Here is a 19,245-nt window from a genome sequence, read left to right as displayed (position 1 = left end):
TTTTGAGAACCGAAGGATGATCTCAAAACCGGACCAAAACTGTTCTGTTAGGATGTGGTTGTGTTACATTGAAACTGAACAAACCGGATCCGGCACTAAAATCAATGTATGTCAATAGGCGATGGATTTGTTGTTTTCAGATAAAAAATAAAAACAAGTCCGGCCTCATTGACTTACATTGATTTTGCTGCCGGATCCGGTTTGTTCCGTTTCGCAGAAGGGACACAAGACCGCAGTTTGGTGTCCGGTCACAAAATCGCAACGGAATACATCCTGACCAGTTTTGTCCCAATTGACAATGAATGCCATAACCAAATGTGAAACAGGCTTAATGGTATTGTATCAGGGCAGGAGAAAGGTTCCCATTCACTGACAGCAAACATATCCTGAAAATAGCAAAGAATTGAAACACAAAATACATTAGAAAGTTGCAGAACTGTTCGTCATCCGTTTCATTTATACGGGAAAATTCAATATGGCCGGATTTCATCTTTCTTCTAAGCTCTCAGTGACAACGTAACGATCTGAAATTCATTTTCATACAAGACATTCATTTATTTTCATGTGGACGTTTGTAAAACACAGATGGAAGCAAAGACGGAAGGAGACAGACTTCTCTTACAACAATATAATGGAATATAATGTCTGATCTGTGAAGATTTACAAAGTAAATGCGCCTTAAAGGGGCTGTGCCAAGTTTTGAGGTTATCCCCTATCCACAGTATAAGAGATAAATGATTGGTGGGGTCCAACTGCTGGGAGTCCCACCGATCCTGAGAATGGGGGTGCAGTTCCCCTGATCTGATGTAGCTGCAGGTCGAGCATGTGCCCTGATGCTCCATTCTCTATGGCACTGCAGTGCTGCAGTCCGCTATCTGTAGCAGAATAAATGGAGCGGTAGGGTGCATGCCTAACCTGCCGCTCCGTCAGATCAGGAGACTGGCACCACCGTTCTCAGGATCGGTATGGGCCCCAGCGGTCAAGCTACCACCTATCAGTTACCCAATATCCTGCGGATAGGGGAAAACTTCAAAACGGCACAACCCCTTTAAATCAACCAAAGCCTTGCTCCTCCAACACGTTGCATGGACCATTTACATCATTCCCCCCAAGTCCTTCTCTATGGTCCTTCCTTCCACCCTCTGGTTCCTTTTTCTTCCCTATAGTCCTACCTCTCATCGCCTCCACCCTCCAGCTACTTTTTCTTCTTTTCCTGAGTACTGGTGAACCAAGAGTCCAAGAGCTTCTTGCTGTAGTAGATCTGCCAGGCATGAACTTGCACGGCCACAACCATAACCAAGTACATGACGGACACGGCGGAAAAGCCGAAGATGAATCGGTACGCTTTGCCGTGGCGGTACAGCTGCTGGGCCATGGGGAACATTTCCATGCTGCCGTAGATCAAGGGGGCGATGGAGAAGAGGCCGGTGCTGATCATGGAGATCACCAGGTAACTGATGTTATTACGGGGGAAGGAGAACAATCCGAAGAGCGAGGGGACGATGCTCAGGAGGTAGGGGTACTCCCACTGGTACGGCATGGCAACCAAATCATGGGATACCAGTTTCAGGTGGGCCACGACTGCCTGAGCTGCCAGCAACGCCCAGATGGCTATGTGGGCGTAGATCAGCTTCTTGATTTCGTTCTTCAGAGACACGCTGAAACAAAAGGAAAGTCGAAGGAAATGTTTAATAGGGGGCATGAACACTTTTGCAACCAACTCTGCTACTGTACTGGATATACAGCTCCTATGCAGACCTGTGTCTCTGCATAGTGTGCATGGTTACTGACAACTCCTGTGTGTAGACTGACCCTGTAATTCAATTCCTCTCCATTTAAAAGGTAACTGCTTGCAGTCAGTGACTGTAAAAAATAAATAAAAAGTTCTCTCATTTACATTCAGTTTGAAAAGCTGTAGTTTGTCACAGTGTGTCAGTGTAGGTAACTTTAATAAGCGTGGGGAGTAAATGAGAGATGTGCGCCGCTGCTGCGTTTCATTCACAGGACATCCTAGGCCGATTAATAGTAACGGTAGCGGTGCAAGCAGGACTAGGTCGGGACAGTTTTTTCTATACAGTATCCCCCACTAGGGGGAGCTGACTGCATACAGATTTATTATGGAAGTCAATATAAGCGGTGTAAACCCAAATGTAGATTGTTCCCTCTAGTGGTGGCTGCAGGCAACTACAATATTATTGTATAAGTACAGGGCTGAGGTCGGTGCTTAGTCCCATATCGCTGTGAAAATGGCGAGATGGGACAACCCCTTTAAATTTTTTAAGGGGTCCAGTGAAATCCAGCTACATTGTGTGTATATAGTGCCTGGAGGTTCATGGACTCCTCCTTTTTAAAGGGGTTGTCCCACTTATGACAACTAATCCCTTACCCACAGGATAGGGAACGTGTCTGATCAGTGGGGTCCACATTGGTCATGAGGATAGGGGCCATTATCCCTGGTTTGAATGACGCGGCAGCCAAGCATGTGTGTATGCCTCTCCATTCAGCTCTGCAGGACTCCAGACATAGTGTCCGGCAGCCTTATAGAGCTGAATGGAGAGGCAGCGCGCAGACGTGTCCGCCGCTTCATCCCGTGATCTGGTAGGATCCCTGCCTGTCAGACACTTATACCCCTAGTTATTGTAACGGAATAAACCCCTTCCATCCTGCATGAGCTGCTTAGTGTAATCCACATCCTTACAGGTCATAGAGACAGTTCTCATCACTGGCAGTCTGTGCCCCGAGACCCCCACCAATCACGAGAAGATGCCCTTTACCTCCAGTCTACTTGACTCAGCCTCACTGGGGGGGGAGACTATGAAATCCATCCCTCCAAACTTAAGACAAATGGACTCAAAATGACGTGGTGCCAATTTACATGTAGATATCTCCCACCATGTAGACCCTAAAACATTTAGGGGATCTGGTCGGGTCCTTCCAGCATCCACTTATGTAAGGTACTGTTGGTATGTGACATTGAGGTTCTGTACATGGCCGGGGCAGAGGTTCAATAAAAATACCATTGTGCTAAACCTGCCGGTGACTACTGCGTGCAGAATACAGTACAACTGCAGCGCCACCAAGTGGTTAACAGCAGAATTACACAGACTACACATGAACACAGACAGACAGACCTACCTCATTTGATAATGATTGGCCACCCTCTCTCGATGTTGATAATCGCTTCCATCTGTCCCGGCTGCCCGAGGACCCGCAGAGGAAGCCATAGTCGATGTTCACACCTGGGGATACAAATGATTATGAGAAACTTTACTATTAATATCATCCATCTTTGATTTCATCAAATCAGTAGGAGAAAGAGAGGGGCAGAGTGATCACAGAATGGCACCCTGCAGCTGCCGCGTACTGTGAGACATGGAAGTTGCAGAAGCCGAGAAGCCATATGAGGCAATGTTACCAATAAACCATATTACTAAAATGCCCTCAGTCAAAAGTAAACGTGTACAAAAGACCCCCCCCGAGTTGTCCATAGATTTTCACGCAGCACCATTCGTTTCTATGGGGCCTGCGTTACGTGAAAAACGCACAAAGAGGAGCATGCTGCGATTTTCACGCAACTGCACAAGTGATGCGTGAAAATCACCGCTCATGTGCACAGCCCCACAGAAATGAACGGGTTCACCTCACGAATTGCACCCGTGCGGAAATCTCACCCGTGTGAAAGGGGCCTAAAGGGTGTACAGTTGTAAGGTAGAAAATCCACCTCGCTTCACACTGGAGAATTCTCCTATCCCAATCTCCTCGTCTTCCTGTTGTTAAACCTCTCAATGCCCATAAAGGAAAGACACTCTGTCTAAGGGTCCATTCACACGTCCGTATGTGTTTTGCGGATCCGGCAATGTGCGTTCCGCATTTTGCGGACCGCGCATCACCGACACTCTAATAGAAAATGCCTTTTCTTGTCCGCAATTACGGACAAGAATAGGACATGTTCTATTTTTTTTCCGGAACTGGAAGTGTGGATCCGCAAATGCAGATGTGGACAGCACATTCCGGCCCCATTGAAAATGAATGGGTCCGCATCCGTTCCGCAATTTTGCAGACCCATTTTGCAGACGTGTGAATGGACCCTTAGGCTCCATTCACACGTCCGCAATTGTGCGGACCCATTCATTCTCTATGGGGATGGAATGGATGTGGACAGCACACAGTGTGCTGTCCGCATTTGCATTTCCAGTGCAGGCCGCCAATCTTCTGGTCCGCGGCTCCGGAAAAATAATTGAACATGTCCTATTCTTGTCCGCAATTGCGGACCAGAATAGGCACGTCTATGGGGGTGCTGGCCGGGTGTATTGCGGATCCGCAAAGCACTACGGACGTGTGAATGGAGCCTTACCCTCGTGTTCCAGTCTAACGTGACGCGAGACTTAAGTGTCCCTTGAATTTTTGATGTCACCAATATGCTCGCCCATTCTCCTCAACACCCTCAATGTTTTACCGACATACTCGTTACCACAGGAACATGTAATTTTATAAACCACCCCATTAGATTTGCAATTTATCAGGTCCCTGATTTCATACGCTCTGTTAGTGTTGTTACTCCTAAAGGTTTTGCCACATTTCATCTGTTTACAGCAAGCATGCTCAACCTGCGGCCCTCCAGCTGTTGCAAAACTACAACTCCCAGCATTCCCAGACAGTCTACAGCTATCAGCCTGCAGCAGGGCATGGTGGGAGTTGTAGTTTTACAACAGCTGGAGGGCCACAGGTTGAGCATGCCTGGTTTACAGGCTACACAGCCTCCACATCTGTAAGTCCCATAGATACGTTTATCCAACCATGTTTCCAGTGGCGGTGCTGGTGAGAAATGGCTTTGGGATTCCTTTTTTCTCTCCCACCTCAAAAGAGAATTGATAGAAGTGGGTTTACGGAAAATCGAGGTGTCAAGTGTACCATTATCATTTTTGATGATACGAGTATCCAGAAATGCCAGTTGTGTCCGGTTGCATTCAGACGTAAACCGCAAACCGATGTCACTGGGATTCAGGCTATTTGCCCATATGACTCGGGACTGCCCTTCCAGATAACGAACATATCATCAATATAACGTGCCCACATCTGGCCATTCTGGAAGTCCATCATGGTTCCATCCTTGAAGACCACAGTATTCTCCCGCCAGCCCAGGAACAAACTAGCATACGATGGGGCACAGGCGCTGCCCATTGCAGTGCCCCCGAGTTGGTGGTAGAATCTGCCATTGAAGAGGAAATCATTTCTCTTAAGAGAGAACTCAAGCAGCTGGAGGACAAAGTGATTGTGAGCCGTAAACGGTCGTCCGCGTGTGGACAAAAAATGTGCCACTGTCCGCAGGCCCCATTCGTGTGGAATCAAGGAATACAGGGTCTCAACATCAATACCGGTCTTACAGTTGAATGGTTCCACATGGGGTCACCCCTGTCGGGGGCGGGTGCTCGGTATCTGTTAGGCAGGTGCTAATTAGTTCCCTGACCCTCCGGCAGGTAGGGTCTACGCATAGGGCTAATTAGGAGATCGCTGACCGCCACGGACATGATGAGCACTGGTCACTTATGTCCTTATGCCACCGAACATTTGGACTTTCACGCCACACAACTGAGGTTGACCTGAATACTTCTGGACGTGGTAAGATCGTTCCTTTTTTACCAAAATAATACAACCTCATGTTGTTGATTGTTTACTGACCGCTATTGTTAGTTGTCTACCTTTTTAGTCAAAGTAAAAGTTACGTTTTAGTAGTATACCCGGCTCACAGTGCGTTTTCAGACAGCGCACCGCCGCTTCATTAACCTCTACGAGAGCGCCGGAAATAAGCCGGCCCAGCGCTCAGCTATTTTTGGAATTCCCATAGAAGTGAATGCGCAGCTGCTCTCCGTTCACTTTAGGGGTCCCGTTCTGTAAATAGAAGCGGGTCTCAGAGGTAGGACCCACACCTACCTGACATTGGTGGCACAGCCTAGCTATGTGTCATCAATGTCTGAAGTGAGGCAACCCCTTTAATATTGCTGACCGATCCTTATGATTGATGGGGTCCAACTCCCCGCACCCCGGCCAATCAGCTGTTTGAAGACACGGTCCTCTTCCTAGGCCAGTGACGTCACCTCCATCGGTCACATGGCCTAGGGGCAGCTCAGTCTTGTTCAAGTAAATGGGCCCAGGCTGTAATACCAGGCACAACCACTATCCAATGGACAGCGCTGTAATTGGTAAGCTGCGAGGGGGCTGCGGCGCTCCCAGGAGCACCACAGCCTAGTCTAAACAGCTGATTTCTGAGGGTGTCGGACCCTCACGATCAGATATTGACCTATCTAGAGGATAGCAGATTTCATTACGGTGCACCCCCCCCCCCCCCCATAACCCGCTATTGCTGCTGAGGGAGGAGGCGTCCCACCAAATGTCAATGTAATGTTGTAAGGTCACCATTCAAAGAACACTTAGTTATGTGATAGATGGTGGCACCATGTAATCCAGAGCTGCGCTCCATTGCGTCTGACAGAGGGGGATACACAGCAGCCGCCTCCATGATGTGCATATCATCTAATACTGACGCACACAAATGTGTGTGTGCCCCCACTGCCCCGTGCCCATAATGTGGTCCGCAATATACGGGCACTGGTGGCGTGCGCTCTGTATTATGGATGCAGACCCATTCACTTGAATAGGTCCGCAATTCTTTGTCCCAGCTGAGAGCCAACGTGTATGCCGGATACAGTGACGCAGATGTGAACCCGGCCTTACAGATGTAGCAGAGCTCTGTTTGTCGTTGTCCTGATAATGAGTCAGGATTTGGATATACACCACCAATAGGCCTATAGACCTGATAGAGGGGGCCCCGAGCTCCGCGTCCGGGCAGGGCCCCTTCTCTGTGACTTCCATAAGCCCTAATAAGTGGGCTGGCTGTGCACTCCCCCATCTGCCATTTGTTGGGGTCTCCAGAGCTGAAGCACGCCAGATCCCACAGATGAGACAAGCCTTTAATAATGCAGGAGATTTTCCAGCAGTCCTATGTAAAATCACACAGCCAACACCTTGCCATATCCAGTGTGACTAGCCCTGTCAGCTCTGCTACATCAATATAGACACAGCAGAGCAGCCTGCACGTTATACTAATCATACACCATCACTACAGGCACAGCCGCCTCCCAGCACCTCCCATTTCACAAGCTCCAGTTTCCCTGCACCCGACACCGACTCACCTGACGCCTTCCTCCCGATATAATGGCTCAGTCAGCGCTGCACAGGATCACTTCCGGTCCCAGCGCGGCGCCATATTGGTACTCCCGGAAGTTAAAAAGTCAGCGGTCATTTTGGCGCTCCCGGAAGTAGCTGTCTGTCGTGTGTAATAGTCACCGGAAGTGGATGCTTCCATATTTTAGTGCCTACTGGCTTCCAAATTGCTCTATGGGGAATTCCAAGTAACATATGATTGCTTAGTCATTTTGAAAGGCATGCTGAGACTTTCAGTTCTACTACAGCAACTGAGCCAAGAGCCTGTCATCTTGTGGATGCAGGAATTTGCAGCTTTATATAATTGTGTGGAAGACTTGATGTATTGCAAAATATATATTTTTTGTATATATAAGCCCCCAGTCACTGCTTAACATAAAGTTAGATTGCCCCTATAAATATTGCTAACCGACATGTCTGAAGGGGTGTGGCAGATCATGAGAATGACCCCCATTAGGCTGCTTGCACACAAACGTTTGTTTCCGTGTCCATTCAATTTTTTTTTTGCGGATGGGATGTGGACCCATTCATTTCAATGGGTCCACAAAAAATGCTGACCGTGTTGTTGTTACAATGGATTCCCCCCCAAAAACCGGATGGCATACGGATGTCATCCGTTTTTGTGTTTTTTTGCGGACTGCATAACACATACGGTCGTGTGCATGTAGCCTTAAGTGGAGCAGCAGACACACATACATGTCCGCTGCTCCATTGAGCTCTATGGCAGGCATCCTCAAACTGCGGCCTTCCAGCTGTTGTAAAACTACAATTCCCACAATGCCCCGCTGTAGGCTGACAGCTGTAGGCTGTTCGGGCATGCTGGGTGTTGTAGTTTTGCAACAGCTGGAGGGCCGCAGTTTGAGGATGCCTGCTCTATGGGAATGCTGGAGACAGCAAAGTACAAGCGCTCTGCTATCTCTTTGTGCTGAATGGAGGAGTGACTGCCGCCCCCATTCTCGTGATTAGCAGGGGCCCCAGTGACACATTTCCCTTTTAATCCATATGTCGACGAGCAGCCCCGGAGGATTTTTCATTTTTCACTCCCTGCCTATCCGGGTCCATAACTTTTTTATTTTTTCGTTCACATAGCCGTATGAGGGCTTGTTTCTTGCGGGACAAGTTGCACTTTCTAATTCCACCAGTTTAATATTGCATACGAATAAAAATCCAAATAGGCTGAAAAGAAAATTAGCAATTCCTCAACAGTTTTATGGGTTTTGTTTTTACGATGCTCCCTGTACGGTAAAACTGACCTGTTACTTTAATTCTCAAGGTTAGTTTGATTAAGGGGACGAGCCTCCCTAACGTCACCGGCAATGCTAGGGAGGCTCGTCCCCTTTACCGCCCGCCATTGGCTGCTCCCCCCAGGCACCGGATTTCATCCGCGCGTGGGGAGAAGCAGCTGCGGTGTATATTCATTGTGAAGGGCCCGGCCTATGGGGGGGCATTTTATAGTCTTGGATGACCCCTTTAACCTGTACAAGACCAAAAAACGTATTGCTGTTGTGGTAAGACCGCATGCTTTTTTTTTCTTCTTCATTGTAACTGCCCGGTCAAAAATACACCCGTACAGGGGAAACTTGTACATTGCTTGGACAGCCCATTGATCTTATTGTTAACTGTGAAATTCCTCACTTTCCCTGTAAAGGGCGCTGTAGTAAAATTTAAAGGGTTTCTCCAAGATCTTGTGATATTAGGCAGGGGGCATTGTTAAAAAAAAAAACAACAAAAAAAAAACATACTCGTCACCTTTAAAATGTCCTGTGCCACCACTGCTGCCAATAAATGGCCTCAGTGGTCACGTGTGCATGAATCGCACTTCATTACTGAGACCGGTGACTGGCTGCAGCGATCATAACGTGACGTCGTTAGTACGGGCCCAGAGCGGATCAGGTTGGCAGAGCGGGACATTTCAAAGGTAAAGATATTGAGAACCCCATTAATTTTGTAATGCCTCATATTTCCTGTGGGGGAGCTGCAGGGAAATGAAGCGCTTGCTGATGGTTTTGCTGGAGATTATAGCTGATTGCTGCACATCACAGTGTTGCAACAGACGACTTAAGTCCCATTACACAGAGTCACAATCATGTATTTATTACACCGCCACTCACCTTTTACCTACTTAAGTCACGTGTGATTATTTACGCTGCCACTTCTATTCACAATCACTATGCCTGATACCAGCACTATATTACGACATGTGGATGGAGCAGGCTTACAGCATGGGTGGGGGGGAGCAGCTGAGGCCATAAACCACCACGGTATGTGTCAGACCACTGATGACCTGTGCTCCTGCTTATTTCCACACTGCTCCTGGGAGTGGGAATTGTGCAGCAATGGCCTGAGGTCACTCCTTACAGTAAAGCAGTCTGGGTAAAGGGGAGTGTAACTCTCATCATACACCAAATACTCCAAAAGGATCAGTAAGTGGCAGCCCCGGTGACAGTGAGGAGCAGCAGCTGTCTCCAGGAACTGTAAGTAGTTTCATGTTGTACTGCTACAGGCTCTGTTCACACCATGCTACTGCTATACACAGCTTTGGATACCTGAACCGTAAATATGTTTAATGTATATACAGTTCATGGGACCCCCGTCCTGTAGCAGTTCTAATTCTGCCATAATATACACTTTGCATAGGTCCTTGTCCCCTATAGACCGCATGGTCTGGGATGAAAGGGTTAATTTCCTTAAAGGTCAATTTCCCTCACTACTAATTAGGAATGGAGTCTGGTTCAGGTAGGACCCTGTAAACATACTTCTGGGACCTGTGTTGGGGAAGGCAGTGGTTAGCTGCCCTGGGCACCATAAGAGGGAGCTGTCAGCAGTTTTCCTCTCATTTTGTCCATACAAAGTTTTTGGGCTGATGACTGATGTTGAACAAACTTCTGTTTTTAAGTTTGGCGTACAAGGTTTGGGTTATCTATGGATTCCGCTACCACAGACCCTAAGTTTTATGCCACTGTTTTAGTTCCCAACTAGTGTTGAGCGAACTTGTGTTTTAAGTTCGGCATCTAAAGTTCGAGTTCAGGTTATCAAAGTATCCCGTTATGGATTCTAAATTCCGTTATGGTCCGTGGTAGCGGAATCCATAACGGGATACTTCGATAACCCGAACGTTAGACGTCGAACTTAAAACACAAGTTCGCTGAACACTATTCCCAACGATTTTACCCGCGTCATACCAGCACGACCACGCGCGTCGTAAATGCTGCTGATTCTCCTCAGCGGAATATCGTAAAGAAAATCCTGCTAGGTGTGGCCGAGCCCGTGCCCTAATGGCAATTAATAGTTGGAGGGGCCCCCCACTACACTTTACATGGGGCCCAGCAGCTGTGCCTCAGGTTTGTTTACATATAAACATTGGGGATCATTTACAAAGAGCAGTGTTTTACTTTGGCCTTTGATTTCCCCCTGCTCTGCCAGAGGATGTGCATAATTTATGACGATGCGTGTGCCCATCCATGGCAGTCCGTGCAACTGAAATTGAGGGCATAGAGTAGATTTTCGCCGTCTTTTAGGCCTAAAACTGCCGTAAATATAAGTGAATATGCCGGGGTCGATAGCACCGGACACACCCCCACCACTCCCAAGTGGCCAGGATGGTGTACAAACGCAGCGTGTGACAAAATATGGTCGCACGGGCGTTAAAAAGTCCCAAAATGACTTCTTGCGACTTTTTCTTTAAAGCCAAACTGGCATTCATAAATGATCCCCATTAGCTTCTAAATTAGGCCTCATGCACACGACCGTTGTCTGGGTCCGCATCCGAGCCACTGTTTTGGCGGTTCGGATGCGGACCCATTCACTTCAATGGGGCCGCAAAAGATGTGGACAGCACTCCGTGTGCTGTCCGCATCCGTTGCTCCGTTCTGCGGCCCCGCTAAAAAAATATAACATGTCCTATTCTTGTCCGCGCTTTGCGGACAAGAATAGGCATTTATATTGACGGCCTTCCTTTCCGCAAATTGCGGAAGGGACACGGGCGGCTTCTAGTTTTTTGCAGATCTGCGATTTGCGGACCGCAAAAACCGGCACGGTCGTGTGCATGTAGCCTTAGAGAGTGAACTGCTCTGATCCTGGGAGTGATTTACTTCTCAGCAGCAAGTTATTATGTGGGGATATACCTATAATTCAACATGGACTGTGAAACCTCCATTAGGGAGGCCATAGTGGAAGGTTATCCAAGGAACAGAGGAGCAGTTGCCGATAGCAACCAATCAGATTGCAGCTTTTATTTAAAAAAAGACCTGTGGAAAATGAGAGCTGGAAGCTGATTGGTTGCTATGGGCATCTGCTTCACTTTTCCTGGGCGCCATGTTTAATAAAGGAGTCCGGCCTCTCCCTTACTACACAAGTCAAATGAGAAAGCTATATATATATGTACATACCCACCCCCATCAACACCAGTAATACCAGTCCAGCAGTGGGACTGGCAGCCGTGTTGTCTTGCAAAAATATCCAAGGGTTTAATGGCTGGGGCCCTTAAGAAGGTTGCTAATTAGAAACCTAAAGTAGAATCTCAGTGAATGATCAGTTTATCTCCTGTCTCCATGACAGTCCACCATCACTATAAACAAGGGAGGACTGCCATCTTTTTGCCCAGGAGGCACCAAGGGAGGGCGTTTATAGTGACATCTTCCCTCCCCCGCTTTGTCAGCTGTCCGTTGACTGTTTCCTATCGTTATTTGACAAGGAAAATCCACCCATGTTTATTATAATTACTCATATTTCAGGATCCCCCCCAAATAAATGTCAGAAGGAATTCACACTAGAGTTTTTGCTGGATCCGGCAGGGTTCAGAAGAAACGCTTCCGTTACTGATAATACAACCGTCTGCATTCGTTATGAACGTATCCGGTTGTATTATCTTTAACATAGCCAAGACGGATCCGTCATGAACTCCATTGAAAGTCAACGGGGGACGGATCCATTTTCTATTGTGTCTGAGAAAACGGATCCCATTGACTTGCATTATGGGTCATGACGGATCCGTCTTGTTCCGCATTCTATGATGGAAATAAAACTGCAGCATGCTGCAGTTCGTTCTCCGGTGTGGGAATGCAACCAAACGGAACAGAATGCCTTTTGGAGCATTCCGTTCCATTCCATTTTGTCCCCATTGACAATGAATGGGTACAAAACGGAAGCGTCTTTTTCCGGTATTGAGACCCTATGACAGATCTCAATACCGGAAAATAGAAACGCTAGTGTGAAAATAGCCTAAGCCAAAACCAGGAGTGGGTCCAAAACAGAGATAAAATGTAACAAAAAAATTTGTGCCTCTTTGTGTTTTGGACCCACTCCTGGTTTTGGCTTATAAATACTGATGCAAAAATACTGTGAAAGAGGCCTTAGGCTAGGTAGATTGGGTGGATTTTGCATCAAAGATCCTGACCAAAAACACCATGCAGAACTTCCCTGTTAATTTCACTGGGGAATCCGCATGTTATACCAAACAGTGTTTTCTTTTTTCCATTTCCGGTTTTAAAAACCGCACCTAGGAAAAAAATGTCCTGTGCATTCTTGACACAGAATCCATGTCCTGTATTTCATTGAAAATGGCCAGGAATGCAGACGCTACACCAATACTTTGTGTGAACCTAGCCTTAGGCAGTGTTCACACAACAGAATAAAGGCTCATGCACACGGCCGTAGCCTTTTTTGCGGTCCGCAAAACACAGATACCGGCCGCGTGCATTCCGCATTTTGCAGGACGGAACATCCTGCCCTGTATAGAACTGTCCTATCCTTGTTCGTAAAACGGACAAAAATAGGACATACCGGTATTCTATTTATTTTTTAATGGTGTGCTGTACGCATCTTTTAAAGTGAATGGGTCCACATCCGATCCGCAAAAAAATGCGGATCTGATGTGGAAAAAAAACGGGTGTAGTGTGTGCGAGCCCAAGTATTTATGTCTTTTCCACAAATGTACCATGGAGCCTTACCAGGATTGGTCCCACTGTTATGAAAAGGGGCTCGGCTGTGTGTTTTCTTGTATTCCACTTATATTCACGGTGGAATAATACTCAGGCCGGGAGTCCGCACAGAAATTTTCTTATGCTTGCGAATGGCATTGCGCATGCATGGGATGCAGATTTCACATAGATTTTGGTGCAGAATATGCGTCGCATAAAAAAAAGCTAAACTCATGTCATAACATTAGCAGCACTATCTGAGCAGGACCTGGAGCACTGTTCAACCTGATGTCCATGAATAGAATGTCAGGACTGCAGTAAAGACTGACACTAACACAAGCAGGCCATGCATAGTCTGCCATCCTCTGTCACCCAGAATAATAAAACTGCACTTTGTCCTTTCTGTCCGAAACCTCTCGCCAGTGAGGACCTTGTACCCATGACTTCCCAGGTCACCCTCTATGCGGTGACATCACTGATGATCTGACAGGACAAGGTGCACAAGGCAGGATATAAGGGACGCCGCAGCCGCCACTTGTCAGACTTTCTCTGTACGTGACAGACGGCGACTCCTGACAAGATGGCCGATCGGTGAGTATCCCCCCCGAGGCCCTTACTCTAGGACATTTGCGTGTTCTCGATGGCAGAGGAGTCTCTGAGGCTCTCCAATTAGGTGCAACTACAACTCCCAGCAGGTGCGGACAGCCTGGATAGTAGTAGTTCCCTTGCAATATTAATACACTATATGTCTCTTTTAGATCGGAGGAAATTATCCTGACAAAGATGGACTACGCCATGAAGTCGCTGAGTCTTCTCTCTCCCAAGTCTCTCTCCAAGTAAGAAACCTACTTCTAAGCGCCATTAATGCCTTGAGCCCCTCCACCCAACCTAATCGCCATGATATTGTCTAGTGAAAGGGGTGACCATAGCAACTAATGCATTTTTATCCGTAGCAACGCTCACTTAAAGGGGTGGTCTAGTTTAGAGCTTGTTCACACAGCGTAAAAATGTATGTGTATGTGTCCTGACCCTCGGATTTCTGCCATGGGTTCAGTATCTGCCCGTGGATTTAACCCCATTCAATGGGACTTATTGGAGCATGAGGTCACCCACCGTGATTTCCACGTGGAACTCGTAATAAAACCACACAGTGTGAACAGGCCCTTAGATACAGTAAGTGCTTTTCTTTTGATAAGACCCCTAACTAATTACAGGGGGTCATGCTGCTGGAGCCCCCACAATTAGGGGAACCCTGCTCTCGATGCTTATTTACCCCTCACGTAACATTACATAAGAGGTGACCCCGAGTCCTATTGGACACGATGGGACGCCCCTCGATTTCTGTCAAATTTTTTGTGTATACTGTAGGTAGGGATGTCCATCAGTTTTCCAATCTGGATCCACACCAGGTCTCCATGACAACAGCACCTTCTGACAGAGATCAAAACAGGGAATGTTGTCCTCAGTGCAGCCTCAGGCTTTGGGCCTGTCAATTCAAGTGGTCATATCTCAGCCTAGAATGAAGATATTGTGAAAACTGTTTTCACATTTTTTATATACAGTAAAGGGCCTCTTCCAGTTGTATTCTAGTAGATCTCCTTTAAATATATTAAAAAAATGACTGACAGGATTTTTATTCAGCCCAGATGACAAAATACAGATACAGCGGCGGGAATCAGTCTGTACGTAGAAAGTGATTTCAGAACTGTCTGTGTATGTTCCTTTAAGATAAACATGAAAATATCAGAAGGCCAGTCAGATCGGGGGCAAAGTTGTCTGTTCCCCGTTGTCACCTTTACCCATATTTATGAGTCAGACAGTTTCGTGTTTGGAAATTTTTGGCTGTGCGAACAGGCGGCACAAAGGTCACAGGGAATGATGAAACGGGCGGCACGCTGGTATCGCGGAATATACAGGGGGGCAGATCACGCATGAGACCCGTCTACACTACCAGGTGTTATAATTGTCCTGGTTATTACAGGTGCGTCTCCGTCAGCGCCACAATGACTCAACAGTTTCTTTCCCGGCCGGTGTCCAAACCACGACCCTTCAGAGTTTGCAACTGTGACCGAAGTGTCCGAAAGGGCATCGTGGCTGACAGTCTGGAAGATCTGCTTAACAAGGTGAGAACCAAGACTGAAGGTCTGGGGTCACCAGTGGTCATTCATGAAGTCAGTAGCTGCCACAGCTTGGGGATTGGTATCTGCAGTGTCTGCATGACTAGAGCACCTTATATAAGGGCATTGACATGATTCCAGTCATCTATGCCGCTGGAACTAGAGCTTGGGGGTCCTTTAAAGGGGTAGTCCGGTTGATAGAAGTTATCCCCTAGTATAGGGGTAACTAGTAGATTGGTTGGGGTCCTATAGCTGGCCCTGTACTGTACCCCCGCAATGAACAAAGAGGCCGGTCGCAAATGCACGTGGCTGCTCCATTCATTTTTATGGGCGTTCCAGAGATGGCCTGAGTACAGCACTTGGCTGTTTCCGGAATTCCCGTAGAAATGAATGCATGTCGGACTGACCGTTCCTTTTATTCAAGGCTGCAGAGAGTATGGTGACCCCATTCTCGTGATCCGTGAGGAGTCCCAGCTGTAGGACCCCGTTCAATCCACTAGTTATCCCCTATCCTGTGGATAAGGGATAACTTCAAACAACTGGAATACCCCTTCAAGCTTCGTGCTCTCCTCCAATCAGGGTAATGGTCAAGTCTCTCCTCCTGCTGCACCATCCAACTGAGCAATGCAACAGAAGGAGCTTGCAGCACCCCTGAGCTAAATGAGTCTATGCAGACCACCGGTTTACAGTTGTTACAGCTCAGGAGATCTAGTGTGCTAATATGCCCCATGGATTTGACCCATGAAGCCCCAATTCTCCAGTTCTATAGGGTGGGTCCAACACTCAAATTAGGAATAGGGACTTGATCTAAATAGCAGCGGAGGTTCCAAAGGTCGGCCCCCCCACTTATGGTAATTTTATGACTAATCTGGTTGACAGATCATAGAAATAATGACGACCCCTTTAAAGGGCATCTGTCAGCAGTTTTGTACCTGTGACACTGGCTGACTTGTTACATGTGCACTTGGCAGCGTAAGGCATCTGTGTTGGTCCCATGTTCATATGTGCCTGCATTGCTGAGAAAAATGATGTTTTATTATATGCAAATGAGACTCTAGGAGCAACGGGGGTGTTGCAGTTACACCTAGAGGCTCAGCTCTCTCTGCAGCTGCCATGCCCTTTCCACTTTGATTGACAGGACCCGGCAGTGTACACATCATCACACCTGGCCCTGTCAATCAAAATGCAGAGTCATGTAGGTGCCCCAATTCACAATTTCCCCGGCTGGATGATGATCTTCAGGAGGATGAGATCTTTGACCGTTTGGGGTCATCACTCACCCGATATGTCCGCTCTTCTGTTCCTAGACCCAGGATGCCCTGCTCTTGGATGACGCCATCACACTGGTTCTGGATGAAGATGGCACCGGTGTGGACACTGAAGACTTTTTCCAGTCTCTGGACAGCGGATCGGTATTCGTGGCTCTTGTGAAAGGACAAACATGGAAACCATCTCATGTGAGTCCATGGGGTGCAAAATGATGGAGACAACTAGCCGACTACACAATGACAACCCTCTGCTTGCTAGCAGTGAATGGAAATATTCTTGTTTATATCAAGAAGCGGAAAATCCAGTCAGTCCACCTAACACAGGTGCAAGCGAGAGCCCTGATGCATTGTAACGAGCCCTATACCTGAGTCAGTAGGATGGTTTTTCAACTTCTGGACATAGAAAGTTTCCATTCACTGACAGCAAACAGAAAGGTTATACATTCTCTATTTAATAGTCATTTTCTTCATCCACAGAATTCTGGCTACCATATTTCGCTGACCAACAAGCCTCAGCGGAAGATCGACGTGGCGCGTATCAGCTTCGACCTGTATAAGAATAATCCCCAGGATTTCATTGGGTGTCTGAATGTCAAGGCCACCCTGTACGGGAACTACACCGTGTCCTATGACCTGCAGTGCTACAGCGCCAAATGGATCATGAAGTGAGTATCCGGGCTTCCGGGATCATGGTGCAGTCTTTCCTCCGACTGGATGCCCCCTTCCCAGTTACTTCTGCGTGGGGGGAGTCAAGTGACAACCACTAAAGCTTCAATAGGGTTGTCAGCCAGCTTTCCCAGACAACTGGCCAGCAAGTATGGTCAATGGCGGACTTTACCACCATGCAAACCAAGCGTATGCTTGGGGCCCCAGAGGCCAAGGGCCCGCTACCGGTCACAAGTGGTTAGCTGGAAAAAAATGAGTAAGGGGCAGACATGCTGCCCGGGGCCCAGGGGGATCAGGGGTCCTTTGCAGCTGTAGAGCAGGGGCCAAGTTGCACTGCTAAGCAGAGAGTGGGACTTAGCTGGCCGATGGTGGTGGAGATGACAGATGTGATGGGGGGTCTCCCAGACATAACTTTGTTAGGGGCCCCCAGAAGTGCCAAATCCATACTTGGATATGGGAGATGGGGATATGTCATTGGACAACAAAGTGGACAGGAGCCTAGAAACACTGGGTGACAACCTCTGTGGGAGCTGTAAGGGTGGCCATTTTGGTTGTCACTCATCTGCCCCAGAAACATATATAACTAAGGCCTCATGCACACGACCGTTGTTGTGTTCCGTTCCGCAAAATGGGGTTCCGTTGTTCCGTGATTCGTTTCCGCGTGTCTTCCTTTATTTTTGGAGGATCACCAGACATGAAGGAAAGTTAAAAAAATCGAAGTCAAGTTTGCCATGCAAATGATAGTAAAAAAACGGACGCGGACGACTATCTTGTGTGCCTCCGCGTTTTTTCACGGTCCCATTGACTTGAATGGGTCCGCGAACCGTTTTCCGTGAAAAAAATAGGACACGTTATATTTTTTTGACGGACTGGAATCACGGACGCAGATGGCAAACTGTGCATTAGCTGAGTTTTCAACTGACCCATTGAAAGTCAATGGGTCCGCAGAAAATCACGAAAAAACTGAACAACGGACACGGAGCACAACAAGGGTCGTGTGCATGAAGCCTAAGATAGGACTGAGTACAATGGGGGACAATTACTAAGATGGCTTTTTACACCAGTCTTAGTCAGGGGTGGACTGGTCATAGACCCTACAGGGAAATTTCCGAGTGGGCCGATGCATGGGAGAGCCACCAGCCAGGTACATAAAGATCTACTGAACTCAGCATTAATGGATATAGGAACATCAGGCACTTATGTACCCGGCCAGCGGCCGCAGGGGCCCTCCTGAAATCAGCTGTATTAATGCGGTTTCACACTGTGGCTCAGACAGCAGTGTTTTTTGCTGCTCTGTGGTATTTGTTTCCGCTGGGGCAGTATATTGTGCTGCACTATGGTATTGTTGTCTCTGCCTACTTCTGTCCCACCTACAAAAGGGTCACTTTTAGCTTTTTTTCCAGGCCACTTTAAGTTCCCAGTCCGCCCCTGGTCTAAGCTGACCCCCCCCCCCCCCCCCCCCCCTGTGCTGCCATAGTATACAGGTAATTTATGATGAGACGTGTGCATATATATATGAGAGTCCCTGGCTGGTGCAGTTTATCGTTTCCTTTTTCGCCTGTTTCCAAATTTGCCAGGGCCGGCACGCCCCCACTCCAAAATATTGTCGCAAGGGCATTATAATAGTCACAAAAATGTCCCTTATGACCATATTTACACTAACAAGTGTTTAATAAATGACCCCTAATGTTTTTCATTAATTTCACCACAGGGAGGCGCTACGCTGGACGCTGTTTACTATGCAGACCACCGGGCACGTTCTTCTGGGCACCTCGTGTTATATGCAGCAGCTTCTGGAGCCCAACAATAAGACTCTACCACAAGAGGAAAAACCATCAGCGGCTCTCAGAGACTTCATCCCCTTCTACCCGCGCAGGATGCTCCTGTAGAAGACAGTTCTAGCCTGGGGGGTCCCCCTCCCTGCCTTCACTCCATGTAAGGCCCCTTTCATACGAGCGAGTTTTCCGCGTGGGTGCAATGCGCGACGTGAATGCATAGCACCCGCACTGAATCCTGACCCATTCATTTCAATAGGTCTGTGTACATGAGCATTTT

General features: G+C 47.6%; 2 protein-coding genes across 4 annotated transcripts; one reads left to right on the top strand and one right to left on the bottom strand.

The window, feature by feature from the left end:
- Positions 1 to 530: 530 nt before the first annotated feature.
- JAGN1 (jagunal homolog 1) lies at positions 531 to 7,271 on the bottom strand. Its single transcript, XM_044301564.1, has 3 exons — positions 7,191 to 7,271; positions 3,136 to 3,239; positions 531 to 1,658 (listed from the first exon to the last, which is right to left on the bottom strand). The coding sequence occupies exons 2-3, from the start codon at positions 3,222 to 3,224 to the stop codon at positions 1,196 to 1,198; spliced, it is 552 nt and encodes a 183-aa protein (XP_044157499.1). The 5' UTR covers positions 3,225 to 3,239; positions 7,191 to 7,271; the 3' UTR covers positions 531 to 1,195.
- Positions 7,272 to 9,441: 2,170 nt separating this feature from the next.
- CIDEC (cell death inducing DFFA like effector c) lies at positions 9,442 to 19,245 on the top strand. 3 transcript variants are annotated; one of them, XM_044301476.1, is made up of 7 exons: positions 9,442 to 9,695; positions 13,563 to 13,730; positions 13,898 to 13,975; positions 15,121 to 15,262; positions 16,564 to 16,713; positions 17,002 to 17,189; positions 18,902 to 19,245. In XM_044301476.1, exons 2-7 carry the CDS (start codon positions 13,720 to 13,722, stop codon positions 19,077 to 19,079), a joined length of 747 nt encoding a protein of 248 aa, XP_044157411.1. In that variant the 5' UTR covers positions 9,442 to 9,695; positions 13,563 to 13,719; the 3' UTR covers positions 19,080 to 19,245. The 3 variants fall into 3 exon arrangements, with proteins under 3 accessions (XP_044157411.1, XP_044157412.1, XP_044157410.1); XM_044301477.1 differs by lacking the exon at positions 13,563 to 13,730; XM_044301475.1 differs by lacking the exons at positions 9,442 to 9,695; positions 13,563 to 13,730 and adding an exon at positions 9,939 to 9,957.

This window comes from Bufo gargarizans, chromosome 7, assembly GCF_014858855.1.
Source record: "Bufo gargarizans isolate SCDJY-AF-19 chromosome 7, ASM1485885v1, whole genome shotgun sequence".
Lineage (NCBI taxonomy): Eukaryota > Metazoa > Chordata > Amphibia > Anura > Bufonidae > Bufo > Bufo gargarizans.
This window is presented reverse-complemented; position numbering and strand designations above follow the sequence as displayed.